Here is a 15,106-nt window from a genome sequence, read left to right as displayed (position 1 = left end):
GAGCGATAGAAACAGCGCATGGGGAAAGACGCAAGGTGTGAACTTGGGGAGCCCAAGCACAGAAAGAAGAGAAGGGTGAACGAACGGGAGAAGAGGATGGAGTAGATTTTGTCGATATCGTTAATTCTCGGACATGGTCTTGCTGAAAAGTAACTTTCCAGATGCAATCAGAGGGCCATTTGCATCAGCGCGCAACACAGCTGAGGGCGATGATTATGGCTGCTTGTTGTAGAATGCAATGATATACTGGACAGTCGTGGGAGGAGGAGTCGGTCGTAATTAGTTGCTGTATGGCCGGTGTTGGGCTTTCACGAGATAGATTATCCGATGAGATGAAGTTGCAACATCAACAACAGCAAGACAAAGAAACGAGAACGAGACAGGACTTAAGGGCAGAAGGAGGCGAAGGGGTCCCCTGCAACAAGAACAGCGAACGGGCGAACAACCAGTGAGGGCGAACTCACCTCACTAGTCAAAGCGCCGGCGGTAAGTTTTACAAGTTTACATGAAAGTTCTCGGGGATCAGCCTCTCAAGCCAGAGGCCCAGAGCTAGCAACCCCCTAGCGCAGACGGCGGAGCGAGAGCCGTGGTGGGGATGGCGACGACAATTGGAGAAGCTGGAGGGCTGGGCATTATAATTTCTGCGATTTGCCTCCAAATCTTGCGCCGTACAGATGGAATACACCTAGTATAACTTTACTCTGCACGGGAGATGAGAGGAGACCATGAGCGGATGGGCCCGCGCGCCCCGGGGGGTGGGGTGTGGATTGGAAGCTGATATTTGGAAACAATAATGATTCCTCAAACAGGGTATCCCAAAATAGCGAGTCGGATCTTGTTCTCTTTCAAACCTGCCGTTATTGACGTTGGAGTAGCAGCAGGAGCAGCAAGCAGCAGTTGTTGTTTGTTGCTATCATCCGTTCCATATATATCGCCCATGACAAGGAGGTGGAGGACTGGAGGACTGGAGGACTGAAGCAGACTGCGTATCAACCGGGTACGGGGAAAAGCATAAAATAAATTACAGACAGGTCGAAAATGTGAGACGTCCTCTCCCATCAACCACGTTTCCAAGATATCTGGCCAGTGGCCAGTGGCCTTCCAGCAGGCTGACTCCTGGGATCCTGGGTTCGGCTGCTCGGGGCCACACTTCCTGTGCTCGTCCCAGGGTCCCGGGTCCAAGATGTCGTGACACAGGCCAGCCGAGCATGGTCGCATCAAGTGTCGAATCTGGGTTTGGAAAAGCGAGCCTGGCTTCCACTGCTGGGCCGGATGGGGGTTAGGGTTAGGGTCAGGGCCTGTTGGGGAGGGCCAGACAAGATCGGACGAGATAGCTGACAATTTCAAGATGCGCTGTTGATTGTTGACTTCCAATTCGTGCTGCTGCGTTCTGTGTCCTGTGTCCTGCGTTGTAACTCACTCACTCACTCACTCCCTTTCAAACGGGGTCGATGCTACGGTCAACTCAGTTCCTTTCAACCCACCGTGCAGCGCCGAAACCCAACCAACACCCCCAACCAGCTCAGCATTAGCAGCCGGAGGTGTCCTTGTCGGTGTTCACTATGCCCTTTCTGTCCCGCTGGTCGCCGAATCCTTGAGCGCACTTTGCTACGTGTAATATTTTCTTTACGATGTTAAGGTGAGAAATTTACTACAAACAAATGAAAAAAAGGGACTCGGATTCTGGCTTTTCTCTCCCTTGGAACAATACCTTCTCAGTCCCTCCATATCTCCCAGCCTGTCCAGGACTTGTTCGGGCAACTTGACAGGCGTCATTCAAAGCCCGAACAAAAGCGATGGATGCGTTCCATACTCTGGTTGCTTTGTGATTATTGGCCAGAGACGCAAAAAGATGGAAAAAGGAAAGAAAGAAAAAAAACCGGAAAATTGAAGAAAACCCAAAAATGAATTCCACGCCAGAGGAAATAAATAAATCCCCTTGCGATTCAACGGAACCAATGTTGAAAACTCCAAGATTTGAGTGCTTTCAAAGGCTCTGATGTTTGATGTGCCAACTAACTAATTAATGCTCGGGCTGTTTGAGAACAGGAGTAGTGAGATACCAAGCGCAAAAATGAACTCGCATCCAGCAGTAACTCAGCAACTCGATCTCCCAGTTGAGCCGTTGTCAAAAGTCTCCCATCCGCTCCTTCGACACTAAACTGTCTGCCGGAACACACCACCCGCCCAGCCGGTCTCTTCAAAGTGTCCACCATCCCGCACTTCTGCCCTCCTGATTCGTCCTCGCCCGCATCCTGGCGCTACTAGCGCCGGCTCAAAATTCAAGCGAGCCCCAGTGCGGGTCATGACGACTCATAGTGTTGTATCATCCACCAGCCGAGCAGAGCCTGGCAACCCAGCACTCAAGCCACCTACGAGCTCGAAAAATCTGCTGTGTCCAGTCGAAGACTCATCGCGGCATGGCGTGCTGCTAATCAACGACACAGGCTTACAAACTTTGCAGCATCCCTAGCCAGTCACAGTCTCCAGGCTCCCCTCACATGCTTCTCCTCCCACCAGCCCCCTCAACCAGCTCCCCTTGCTCAATACGCAGCAATACGTAGCAATAATACGCACTTAAGCCCTCTTGCTAACCCAACCCGTGGTGATTTGCCAGCCAGCCGTTAACTGGGCACTGTTAGCAAGCCAACAGGGTTTATCCCCTCGTTTCGGCCGGGGATCCCGGCTTGTAGGAAGCGAGAAAGAAGTAGTGGGCGGGGAGAGTGCCTAGCCCTGACGCCGTAGCTTGGAGTTCCCATTCAGAGGACGGAGGAGACACGACGGAGTTCAACTTTCTGAGATCTGTGTCTGTCAATCAAAGAAGAAAAGGAGAGACAGCCACACATCAACAGCAATGTTCGGTTTATTTTTAGGTCCTCCCTCCTGCTTCTTTCTCTCGCGGAAGGAATTTTCCCTCCTTTGTTCTTTTTCGTTGTTTTGCTTTTTTAGTTCCTTGACATGTTCTGCTCCCATCCATATATTATTTAAGTTTCAGGTTTCCCAATCATTCCCGATCTTTCCTTCCGCAGGGTCTCCTATGACCGTATCTTATCACCATTAACTAGTAACTCGTTCTTATCCTTATGGTTATCACATGTATTTACGTAGCGTGCTACAACTGTATTCTAATCTTCAATCCTTTCTGCAGTGGGTGGCTTCACTGGCTTGTTCAATCACCAAAGACCCGGGACAAATTGACCGTCGATTTACGGTGCTTGGTCAACGAACGGCCAGCACTCTCAAGGGGATAGCATTACTCAATATGTCCCATCCTGTACCCCGTAGTGAAAAAGCAGTATGTTCTTTCCTTATCATTCACTCGGTGCCAAGGGGAGGGGAGGGAGGGGGAGAGAGGGGAGGGGAGGTGAGGGGCGACTTTGCGGAAATTTACTGTCTTATCTTCTCCCGCCATCCTGCGGAGTTCGAAGGGTGACCTCAGCGCGCCCTGCGCCATGCACCCTGCACCCTGCTCTTGTCGTGCCTGTCTGCTGCAAGCTTGAGGCCAGGGGCATGAGCCTCTGTCTGCAGGTATGGTGCATATATTGGGTTCTCCTATCAAAACTTTTTTGGTGTTTGGTGTTGGCCGGTATGGAGAGTGTCGTTCCTACGCACTCTCTTTTTCTCTCTCTTTTTAAACTCCCTAATGATCCTCCTGGATATCATTTCATGAATATCATTGATAGAGTTGGTTTACTGCCAGGATAGCTGATTGAAACCAATCTCTTCAATCAAGTAGCCTTCTTCTCAGTCCTCAATCTTTTTTTCAGAAAAAAGGAGAAGGGGCCAACTTTGACTCCATAAGTGCAGAGGTTGCTCGCTTTGGATGAAAATGACAAAGGGGCTTTCAGCCCAAGTCACACATAAAACTTATGGAATTTGTTCAAGTAAAGATCCTTCGGTTCTGTTGGTGATGTCATCAACGCCCTTGAAGGCTCTACTGATCTGCTCACTCACTATATATCCAATTTACCCCCTGCCCTCCCAATAACCATGATCTCAACTCGACTCCTATTTATTATCAAAAACAAAATCAGCGGGCCCACAGAAAAAGCGCAAGGAAGAAAGCCTCCCACATCTCGCCACTCAAGACCCCAAGAAGCAAACCACTTCGTCAAGGGGAAGAAACCGTTGAAAGTTGGTCTTTCTCCGCCAAAATAGCGCACTCCTCCACTTTGCCCCACCAGGACCGCTCCACGCCATTCTCAACCGTCTAAAACGTCTAGATTGTTTAAAAATCTAGAGGCGAGGGGGTTCATCTACGCACAAACGATCAACGAGCAAGCCTCATCAGGCTGCCGGGAAACGATATAATCATCATCAAAGTCAGGAGTCACTCCGTTTGTCGACATGCCTCAGGTACAAAACCTACAGGCTTCAGACCATTTCAAGCCATGGAATGAATGCTTGTAATTTGAACAAGTTCAACGTAAATAAGATTTGCTTCTAGTTCTGTTTTTTTTATGCATTTATATCTTGACCCGTTTATTTATCGTTATTTTAGTTATATTTCAATTTCAATTTTTAATTTTTAAAGAAAGACAAAGGATTATATAAGAACTAAGAATATCAAGCTTGAATCTAGGGATTCCAAAGATCTTCATATATCATCGCTGGTTTATTCCATCAACAATTGAGCGGTTTATGGGGCGGGCAGGCGGGAGTGGAAAAGGACAGATGAAAACCCTAACATTACCAGTACCACGCTCAATGCCCAAGGACTTGAAACTAAAAATTTTTGAAGATGCCAGGGGAAATTGAAACTTCCAGGTTCAGCCCGAGGAGTCTTTTAATTCACCAAACAAGTTGGCCTTGGCTGGGGATTTTCGTTGTTCGTTTGTTTATATCCATGGGATGTTAATTGGATTTTGTGGCCCGCAGCTGGACCTCGAAACTATATATCAATCTACGGATGTACTCCGGATCATGGTACTGCGCCCCGGCCAGCTACGTCAGCACTGGCAGAAGGCGAATTTGCCTGTTCCCTTTTCCGTTGGATCGGGTTTGGGAACATCTCGTACTTTGGTATCAGGTTTCATTACACGTTAACATACTTGACGGGTCGTTTGGTGGTGTTTGAATCTCGACCTTCTGTGGCGGAAAAGCCTTCCGTCCCCGGCGAACAAGCTGTGTTGTTTGCATAGCATGACTATTTGAATATATTCGATTCGTTCCCCTCAGTCATTTTAACCACGGCCGGGGATGTAGATATATACTACACCTCAATCTACATGACGCGGTCGAATTACAGATGAATGCTTGCTCATGCGCACGCGGGCCTCAGTACCTTTGAACTTCCACGGTATACCTTCTGTATACCTCTTACATGCATCCATGGATGCCCGCCACTGGTAAGTTGATTTCGGTAAAATTTCGGAAGGAAAAACTTTCAGATCAGTGGGGGGAGAGGGGGCGAGATGGCTTTTATCTGCATAGATCCTGCGCAAATTAATCACTGCCAGGTGATTTGGCCGGGCAAAAAGTTTTTTAAGGGGTTAATGTTTGCTTGGTCAAAAGGGTATTTTGGGCTGGGATTGATGTGGTAATGTTTTGTGATGTGTGCTGAGTATTTTTATTTAGGATTTTCCCGTGTGTATGGGACATGGGTGGTAGATACAATCGAAGGTACGTGAATCCGTGGATCTTTTCTTTTGGCAGGCTGCACAACCAGTGTATGGTGCAGTTGCGCCTAAGTTTGTTAAAAGTTAAACGAACTTCGTTGACCTCGCACAGGCAATGATCCTCGATGCGAACGAACCTTTGCTGAAGTTGCCTAGGTACTGGAAAGTGTATGATTTAAGTTAGATCTTGTTTTCGAGGTGCGGATGCGGATTTTCCTCATTGCTCTTTTGAAATCTCTCAAACTCCTCCCAGCAATTACTCTTTTAAGATCCTCTGAAATCAATTGCCACATAAAGAACTTCCGGCCCAGAACTTGATCTGTTCTCCCCGGTATAGGTGTTTGTATAGGTGTTTGTCCGTATACACAGTGAACGTATGTAACCGCACCGCTGCGCTGTTTTTTGTTTTTCTCCACTCTGCCCAAGCTGGCGGGTGAGGACAGAATAAATCTGGAGTCATTGAGCAGGGGCCTAAGAGAAAAGGAAATCATACATCGTATTGATTATTAAGGAAGAAAAATCAACCGAATGACAACAGTGCAGTGTTTATCCGTCACAGACCGAGCTGGATATTGAAGGTATGTGGCAAGCAGAAGACCTACCATCCCGGAGCCTAGCTGGGTTTGCGATGATTGGAAATTATCTGATGGGTTCGTTTGCTTCCGTACAGAATATGGGGGTGAATTTTCTTGAGGACCTTCCTCTCGTTCCGATGCAGAAGTGATACCAAGCTTCTTTGGGGTCAGTTAATGTTTATCTGGGAAAATTTATTACATTTTATCATCATCGATGTCCAGATATAGCTGACTTGTGGATTGTTTCCGGTTTGCCGCGTCCAATTCTGGAAATTGGGTCTCTTTTGGGAGGTGGGGAGCGTGGCCTGGATTGAAACGTACCCAACCTCGGTCAATCTTTGGCAATTAAACCAAGGCATTCGGTTTAAGGTTGGGTTCCATTTTCGGGAGCCATGTGGTCCATATTCGTTTCCTAGCGAGTAACTTGATAAGGTAGGGGGCTTTCCCCCTTCAGTTTCAAGAGGTAGAGGTTCAGGGCGAAGGCATTCAACGCCGAATCAGTTCGGAGCAAGGAGTTCGGCATGTTGCTGCCAGCGTAACCACGGTTCTTCCAGCGGGGCCTTCTTTTACTTCTTTATATATATATATATATATATATATATATATCACTCTTATCCATGGATGCGGTCATCTCGATTTTGGAGCTCAAAATATTCGCGTCACTGCTGCAACTGTAAGCTTGCTTGCATATATATGGTTTAAAATGGCTGCGCACGATGAAAGTTCGCTCACCCTGAAAAGCATGTTCAACCCGTTTTAAAACCACCACTTCAAAAATCTACCTTGTGCGCGGATATCCTCTCGAGAATTTACAGGTCCCTGGATTTAGGGCCGTCGCAAGACAAACGCATGTTGCAAAAGTTTGTTGGTTTACGATGACGTGCTGTGTCATGATGAAGCCGAAAAGCTGTTGGAGCTAGCGCAGCGGCCGCCAAGCCACGGGAAGCTAATCATCGAAATTCAGTGGGCCGAGTAGGGCTCTGCCGAATCGGAGACGATGATTCCATTTGGGACTGATTCCGAATATCGTCGGAGTCCTTCCGTGCTGTGCGCCCGTTTTCATCATCATTATTGGGGTTACAGTGAACCATGTTGCAAAAATCGCGGTTCCATCTCAGATAGCGCCGTCGTTGATGATTTGGAATGCACCCTATCCCGGGGAATGTATTACTAATTCCTGGGGCATGGTAAGTAGCTAAACAGCATTTAACTATCAAAACCATGTTCCACAATTTTAATCCCGTGTCCAATTAAGCATGCCCGTATGCTGCATCGCGTTTAGGCGTTTGCAAAATGCTGAGAAAGGAAGCCCAGAAATAAACTCCTGTGTATCGAGTACCGGGCGGGGAGATAGTATTTGTTATCATGGGTTAATCCCCGCAACAAAATTGTTACCTACTTTGTCTGCCAGTTATTTCAGGATTCTAGATATCAACAGGGTCGATGAGTAGACTCGAATAATTGAGCCCTGTGAGAAGGTAGAGGAGAATAACCTTTTCCAAATCGAGGACAGCTCTGGGGTTTCTCAGATTCTCTCTCCTCATTCTTTCTATCCAGCTAACTTTTCTAACTTCTAACTTTAATCTGTTCCTGAGTTTGAACTGAGTCCCCCTCGGGTATATGTGGTTTATGAGCAGAATAGCTATAGCTACGATGCCGTCGTATGACGTGATTTGTATATTCGCATGGGTGCTTGTGGTTTGAACGTCGTAGACCACGATCAAATGTAACCCTGCAGGACTGAGCACAATTCAATAGAGCTGATTCAACACAGAGCCTGCCCCCAGCGACTGTGTCAGAACGGGACTGAGGACAGCCGAAAAAATGAGCTAATCTCGGTTGGGAATCCAGCTCCCAAGGTATGTACCATGCGCAAGAAAATACCACAGCATTCATAGATTATTGCTACCTAGGTTATTATACCTAGTTCGCTGTCTATTTTCTCGTTCACCTCGACATGCTAGGCATGGACCAGCCAAGATTCCAAGGAATGAAAGTGTGTTGGACTTAAAGCGCTGCTAAACAGGGTCCAATTCTAAACTTCTTTAAAACCTCCCTAGGGCCACCTTCTGCACCGTTTAGCTAGTTATCTGATATGTATAAGTTACGCCGCGTAGTTATAGAAAATTATTAAATTCGCTAGAGTCACCAATAGCGGAGCAGTTAACTCAGAAATGCATACCAGTATCTCTACTTAAATAGTCCACTCTGGGGGATCGTATGATGTTGTACCATGTAGCAGTCGCTTCTACGTAGTAGACGAAGAGCCCGATGGCAACTACCGATTCTTTTTTCAGCAATGGGGACTTCAAAAGCCTTGAAACATGTCCTTGCGCAGACTAGAAATTTATACGGATACATCAGCTGCCAAGCCCCCTAGACAGTTGGGGTCGGTTTAGAGGCTTGAGGCCTAAAGTTTGGCTGTCAGGTTAGGCATCAGGCCCCATAACTTCCACCGTGAGGACTCTGGTATTGAGATTTCCATTTAAATTTATCGCATCTTGCAAGGACTGACTCAAGCCTCTGATCCAACCTTTTTGCTATGCACTCAAGATGCAGGAAGTAGTTTTGCGCCATGGTTGCTTTTTCTTTTCCCTTCCTTCCCCTCTTTCTCTTTTGTGATGCTCAAAACGGAGGCATCAAGCCATCAGCGAATAGTGTCCTGAAGGACACTATTTCAACGCTGCTAAACAATGGAACAGCCCTCCGCTTCAATGCCACTGATTCTTCTTCGCGCAATGGCTGGCCCATATAAACCCTTCAATCTTCCAGTTCTTCCAATCCGAGTCTCGCTTAATCTGTACAGTTTGTGAGAATTGCGGCGCACAGGCTTCAGATGGATCACATTATCAGCTGCCTGAAATTCTGGATACTTATTAAAGGGGCATCTGCGGTGTACAAAACACTTTCCCCCCTGATGCTATTCCGTACGGGATCGTGAGGGCATGCATCTCGGCATTTAGAAATATATATTATCGTGTTTCAATTGTATGCCGCCTCTGCGGATTAGAGACCAAGTTATTCCATCCCTTGCAAATGGTGGGGATGCCGCTTTGTGGCTTGTCCCCAGAGTTATGGTTTGATCCGTGGTGCGGAAGATGCAATTGACGCAAATGAGCGCGCTGGACAAATGCAAAGATTACTCTACCATCATGGCGCCTTTGTCTTTCCTCTTTCTCTCTCTGTTTTATCGCGATCTCATGTCCTCATGGCATGGCGGAGGCAGCGCGCCTCAACTTGTTTTGTGAACAGGTGTTCTGCATCGAAGATGCAAAGGAATTTTGCAGCTGCAGAAATCGCAGCCTCTCCCCTCTCCCAAAACTCATCAAACCTTGGTCCGGTTCGAAATCTGGTCATACCCAAGCCTTCGCGACGATCCGGGCCACAGAAATGTTTTTGGCATCTCTGAGTCTCCTCGATGCCAAGGCTTCATACAATGGTAGGAGATCCCCGCTTTCTGCGCCAAAACACAGAGGAGACCAATGGATCTCCCGTTGCTGAGGAGGATATATGTGTGTGCTTCCCGCGTGAATTGCCGTTTTGGTTGAAAATGGTCTGTCACTCATTACTATTATTGTTGCTGAACACAGGGATTTTCAATCGGCGCCAGCGAATCGGGCTGGGGGGTACACACCGTTCACTTTTCAGACTCTCCAGCCCACGAGAAGAACCCGCGGAGTTCGCGCGACTGTGTTCCATGCCATGCGGATGAGCCCCTGCTGAGGGCCATAATATCGTTGAATTATATACCAACTGGAGGCTACACCATTCTACTCCGTATAGTCTACGGGGTCCACGGCATCCACGGTGTCCGCGGTCGCCCAGCAATAGATGCAATTTCCAGATAAATACCACGAGCTCTATATATATATTGCATTTGCCGAGCCTCTTGAAGTGTGAAACCAATTCCTTTTTATCTCTGACGCAGATTTGAACTGAAGAGTCGGATCTTGTGCGTATATTTCGCCGGGCTAGTCAAAGTATGGCGGGACAAGAGGCTAGGAGGTAAGCGACGATGCACTCGACAGCCCCCCTTTTTTTGTCGTACCTAGCCATTTCCCTATTTACAATGAAATTCCACATCGCAGATGTAGACAAAACATCAAGCACCACATCCTAACTTTGAATGGCAATGTAGTGAGGTCCGCCAGCGCAAAAAGGAATCCAATGCCATCCACCCAGGAAACACAACAGCAATAGCATCAACGGATGATGAGGCCGAGTTTGAGTTCGGGGGTGTGTTTGGTGCGTGTGTTATAATGATCGGATCTCCATTGATCATGTACTACATGTATATCGGGGCGACGTTTTACGACGGCAAATTTCCCACTCGAGAAGAGGGCCAAAGCTTCTCAGAGTTTCTCGTGCACCTAGTGGATCTGGCATACACTCATGCTTTCCCGCATCGAAAAGCCTGGATAATATATTGGACAATGATGGTGCTCGAAGGCGCTGGTTATCTTCTGCTCCCCGGCGTATATGGCAAGGGAAAACGGCTGGCCCACTTGGGCGGCAAGCAGCTTGACTACTACTGCTCAGCTCTATGCGCATGGTACGTGACAATTGCCGTGGCTGTGGGATTGCATGTATCCGGTGTCTTTAAGTTATATACGCTCATCGACGAATTCGGACCCTTGATGAGCGTGGCGATCTGCTCTGGGCTTCTCTGCTCCTTTGTAGCGTATTTCTCGGCCATTGCGAGAGGTGTACAACATCGCATGACTGGGTCCGCTATCTATGACTTCTTTATGGGCGCGGAGCTTAATCCGCGTATGTTTGGATTGTTGGATATCAAGATGTTCCTCGAAGTCCGTATCCCGTGGTATTTGCTCTTCCTTTTTACACTGGGAGCAGCTTTTAGACAGTTTGAACAGCTCGGTTATGTTTCTGGAGAGGTCTGCTTCCTCCTCATGGCGCATTTCCTTTACGCCAATGCATGCGCAAAGGCAGAAGAACTCATCATCACCAGCTGGTATGCTTTCACCCGCAGTTTTCTATGTAATTATAGCTCCGCCAGACCGCTAACATCCAGCCAGGGACATGTACTATGAGAAACTTGGCTTCCTCCTTATCTTCTGGAATATGGCCGGTGTACCAATGACATACTGCCACTGCACCCTATACCTGGATAGGAACCATCCGTCGACTTATCACTGGAGCCCTTGGGCGTTGGCATTCCTTTACGTTTCGTATATCTTTGCTTATTGGGTGTGGGATACAAGTAATAGTCAGAAGAATATGTTTCGGGCGCAGGAACATGGTTTCATGGTGGATCGCAAAACATTCCCACAACTCCCCTGGAAAGTTGCCAAAAACCCGGAATGTATCCGCACCGAAACAGGAGATTCTATTTTGTGTAGTGGATGGTGTAAGTGTCTTTCTCTCTTCCCCCACCCTTTTTGCACGAGCGGATTCAACTCACTCGCGAATTCGTCAACAGTCGGACTGGCGCGCAAGGTGCATTACACATGTGACTTTTATTTTGCGGGTTGCTGGGGCTTAATCACCGGGTTTAAATCGCCTTTCCCTTGGTTCTATCCAGTATTTTTTACCGTGATGATAATCCATCGGGCTCGAAGGGATATCCATCGCTGCCGGATAAAATATGGTGCAGCTTGGGAAGAGTATGAACGCAGAGTTCCATATCTTTTCATTCCGGTAAGTAACCCAAAGCTCTGTTGTGCATTACCCTAGGCTAATTCCACGGAAAGTATGTCATCTGAATGGCTTTTTGCCGTGTCCTGAAAAGAATATGGGTGATGGTGTCCCGTGATATTCACTTAACTTTCCCATAGAGAAGCCACGCACAGGAGAACCGAAAGCAATTTCAGGATTGCTTCTTGACCTCGGTTGCCTGGCTCATTTCATATTCTGTATTAAACGTTAATTAAAGAATTCTATATAAAGCTGCACACATACCATTGATGACTTTGAAAGGTCCCAAAAAGAAAATAGCAAAATATATTAATGCATCGGACGTGAAGCTATATATCGTTGTCCACAGAAATTGAATCCAGGGTTCTCTAGGATGTTCATGCACTTGAAATCGTAGATTTTGCATCCTGGTCTAATACTAGTCCGTGGGGCTTGATTTCATCCCAGGGTTTGCTTGCAGCCACACTTTTTGAGCGGGGCATGGAGCCTTCAAATCTTAAGTGGTTACTTGAAGTTTAGGCGGAGAATATCTGTCCCGGGCCTGTTCGTTCCCAGGAAATCATTCAAGAAACCAGAAATATCAGCACTGTCCATATTAAAATCGTACATATCTTCTGTCCATGAGATATCTGGGAAGGTAATCTGGGTCTGTCCATCAGCCATAAAAGGGAGTACAAGTGAGCCATCGGCGTGGTGTTCCAGGCCGTTCAGGGTTCGTTGGGAATTGATCAAAGCATCGGCAATGGTGAGAAACGCTTTGCATATTTCGTAGAGATGTTGGGAGCCGCGGGAAAGATCCTTGACCAGTTCGAGCGAGCCGACTGTTTCCTGGAGTAAGGCAAGTTCCTCCAAGTCTCCAGTGGCAATTGCGTGGGTGAAGAGGATGACGAATGGTGTGAAGGAAGGGTAGAGAAGAATCCTGGATATATTGATAGGTTAGTTTAGTATCTTGTGTACCTGGAAACTCTGAGATGGAAATGCTGACCAGGTTACATATTCAGCTTTCTTGTGGCTTTTGCGTTCGCGGAAGTAAGGAAAGCATTTCAAGTGACTCTGTAAACCTAGTTTGGCTGCCTCCAGGCATTTGGAACTTATAGCCATGGCGTTCGGAGACATCTGGGCACGGTAGATGACAGTCAAAACTGAATAGGTGATAAATTCAGCACAAGCCGCTATTCCTTGTAATGACTCTGCATAATAGCCACCGCTGACATCGATCTATAAACGTTGTTGTCAGCAGGAAGACACAGAAGACCGACGATTTAACGTAAGTTAGCATACCTCAAGGAGTTCATTCCGCACTTCAATCAACTCGGTAGATAACTGTTCCATGACACGCATCTTTTCTTCCGGTGGCGAGCGCGATGCCGAAACGGAATATAGTTTGTCATATACTCGACCCTGGATAGCTGAAAACTTGATGATCACATGAGTCATGAGATCCCAAGGGTGTTGATGAGGGTCAGTTGACGGCATGAAAATTCCGCAATCGATATCATGGTCTTGAAAATGTGATGTGCGGCCAAGGTTAAGAGAGAGGTTTTTGTCAACCATATACAGTCTCCAGAAAATATGTCGCTTCTCCTCACTAACTGGGAAGGGATCACTTTTCAATTCCGAATTGCTATGGTATCCCATACTTTGACACATATCAAATGCCACTGACAGATAGGTCCAGCACAGCGGAAGGTTTGTTTCTTCTTGACACTTAATCACCTTTTGGCGAGCGAAAAATTAGCTGGGGCCAGCTAGGGAGTGAATGGAAGCCCTTACCCCAATTAGCAGCGCCTGGACCTTTTCAAGGGTTGGGCTGACAAATATATCGTAGGATTTCAAGCCCTGCACAAAGTTTTTCTCACACATGTCTGCATATATGGCACAATCGGGTTGAGGAAGTGAAGTGTCCCCAATGTGAATATAGTCCCGAATGATGAAGTAGAGCAAACCATGCAAAAGGGTAATGGAGCCTGCTGTGATGGGTTCGGAAGGGAAGTAAATTTTCTGACATAGTTTTTCGATCTGGAGGTAGTCTCTCCAAGAATTGTGCACAAGAAAGAAGGGAGGTTGCTCTAAATGTCACGTCAGCGCAACCAAAATCCTCTTGGGCGGAAACCATTCTTCTATCAAACCTTTGATCCTCTTGATGAGAGAAATCACGAAAGCCACCGGAGGTAGATTCAAATTGGATGTTGCAGGGTTTGCAACTTCTGTCGTTTCAGAAGAACGCGGAGCTGGGTGATGCTTATCGAGGCTGCTGTTTAGGGACAGGAGGGCTCTATAGACGTTCTCGTCGAGTTTACTCCCGGGGACTCTTGCAACGGAAAGATCCGCTACCTTTTTGGCTAGTAGAGTCGCACTACCAAAGGACGATTGCCCTTCAAATGCAGCAGTCGCTATCTCCAGAGATGACTGGGTTGATAAAGAGGGTGAATGATGGCCCAACGAAGCCACGGAAGCAGTGGCGGCGGAACGATGCGACAACTCATGAATACTTTTTTCGACCGCAGAAAGGCGGTCTTCGATCAACCCCAAGTTTCTCTCACTGGCTGGGTTAATACCCAAGCCACTTGAAGAAGTAGTCGGATGGCTGACGTACTGGTTGGATGGAGCAACAGGAGGTCGCTCTGTGAGCCTCGAAGAAGCGGCATGGCAAGTGATCCCGAGTGTTCCGCAGCTGGAACATGGAATGGCCTTATCACATTTGATCTGGACAAAGATGTTAGACCAGCTCCATTAGTAGGCTCCATCGACTAGAATTTCTCGATGTTATATGATTCCGGCTTAAGACGCGTAGCAGACACAGAGATATCACACCTTTCTCAGCCGACAATTTTCGCACTGAATAGCAGTTGTTAATAATCGCACAGGAGATTTAGTCTTAGGTAAAGAAAAGGTCAACATTACTGCACGGGCACGGAACGAACGAGAAGAAGAATTCGCTCCGTGTGGCATTTCAAAAAATTATGAAGTCGGAAGGACTCGAGAGCTTCGCTTGAGATTGAGAACAGATAGTTATGTATACTAAGCAAAAAAAAAAGAGGCAAAGAATAAATATAAAAACAGGGGGGCTAAACACGCTGCTGCACCATTTTATGCATAAATATACCGTCTATATAGAAATTATTGTAGCCATGGATGTACGATTAAAATGTTGAATTATCGCTGCTGAACCTTTCGTTATATTTTCTGATCTCACGTGAATTAGCGACCAGTCATGATGTATTTTACAATTTAATGGCTGTCCATCGCTGCACCAAT

General features: G+C 47.0%; 5 protein-coding genes across 5 annotated transcripts; 1 reads left to right on the top strand and 4 right to left on the bottom strand.

Annotated features, from left to right (window-relative positions):
• Positions 1 to 801: 801 nt before the first annotated feature.
• HCBG_03545 (uncharacterized protein) lies at positions 802 to 2,307 on the bottom strand (the record flags this gene model as incomplete). Its single annotated transcript, XM_045430594.1, has 2 exons — positions 802 to 1,397; positions 2,181 to 2,307. The coding sequence occupies 2 exons, from the start codon at positions 2,305 to 2,307 to the stop codon at positions 802 to 804; spliced, it is 723 nt and encodes a 240-aa protein (XP_045288737.1).
• Positions 2,308 to 4,949: 2,642 nt separating this feature from the next.
• Positions 4,950 to 6,574, bottom strand: HCBG_03544 (uncharacterized protein; the record flags this gene model as incomplete). Its single annotated transcript, XM_045430593.1, has 6 exons — positions 4,950 to 5,017; positions 5,052 to 5,124; positions 5,247 to 5,425; positions 5,756 to 5,777; positions 6,221 to 6,352; positions 6,545 to 6,574. 6 exons carry the CDS (start codon positions 6,572 to 6,574, stop codon positions 4,950 to 4,952), a joined length of 504 nt encoding a protein of 167 aa, XP_045288736.1.
• A 569-nt stretch (positions 6,575 to 7,143) lies between these two features.
• On the bottom strand, positions 7,144 to 8,770 carry HCBG_03543 (uncharacterized protein; the record flags this gene model as incomplete). Its single annotated transcript, XM_045430592.1, has 5 exons — positions 7,144 to 7,370; positions 7,593 to 7,617; positions 7,846 to 7,925; positions 8,376 to 8,509; positions 8,709 to 8,770. 5 exons carry the CDS (start codon positions 8,768 to 8,770, stop codon positions 7,144 to 7,146), a joined length of 528 nt encoding a protein of 175 aa, XP_045288735.1.
• Positions 8,771 to 9,752: 982 nt separating this feature from the next.
• HCBG_03542 (C-24(28) sterol reductase) lies at positions 9,753 to 12,183 on the top strand (the record flags this gene model as incomplete). The annotated part of the gene is made up of 5 exons (XM_045430591.1): positions 9,753 to 10,198; positions 10,332 to 11,165; positions 11,230 to 11,561; positions 11,634 to 11,851; positions 11,905 to 12,183. The coding sequence occupies 5 exons, from the start codon at positions 10,176 to 10,178 to the stop codon at positions 11,914 to 11,916; spliced, it is 1,419 nt and encodes a 472-aa protein (XP_045288734.1).
• A 169-nt stretch (positions 12,184 to 12,352) lies between these two features.
• On the bottom strand, positions 12,353 to 14,937 carry HCBG_03541 (uncharacterized protein; the record flags this gene model as incomplete). Its single annotated transcript, XM_045430590.1, has 6 exons — positions 12,353 to 12,767; positions 12,834 to 13,066; positions 13,130 to 13,564; positions 13,622 to 13,818; positions 13,978 to 14,554; positions 14,935 to 14,937. The coding sequence occupies 6 exons, from the start codon at positions 14,935 to 14,937 to the stop codon at positions 12,353 to 12,355; spliced, it is 1,860 nt and encodes a 619-aa protein (XP_045288733.1).
• Positions 14,938 to 15,106: the final 169 nt, after the last annotated feature.

Source organism: Histoplasma capsulatum, assembly GCF_000150115.1.
Source record: "Histoplasma capsulatum G186AR genomic scaffold supercont2.4, whole genome shotgun sequence".
Lineage (NCBI taxonomy): Eukaryota > Fungi > Ascomycota > Eurotiomycetes > Onygenales > Ajellomycetaceae > Histoplasma > Histoplasma capsulatum.
This window is presented reverse-complemented; position numbering and strand designations above follow the sequence as displayed.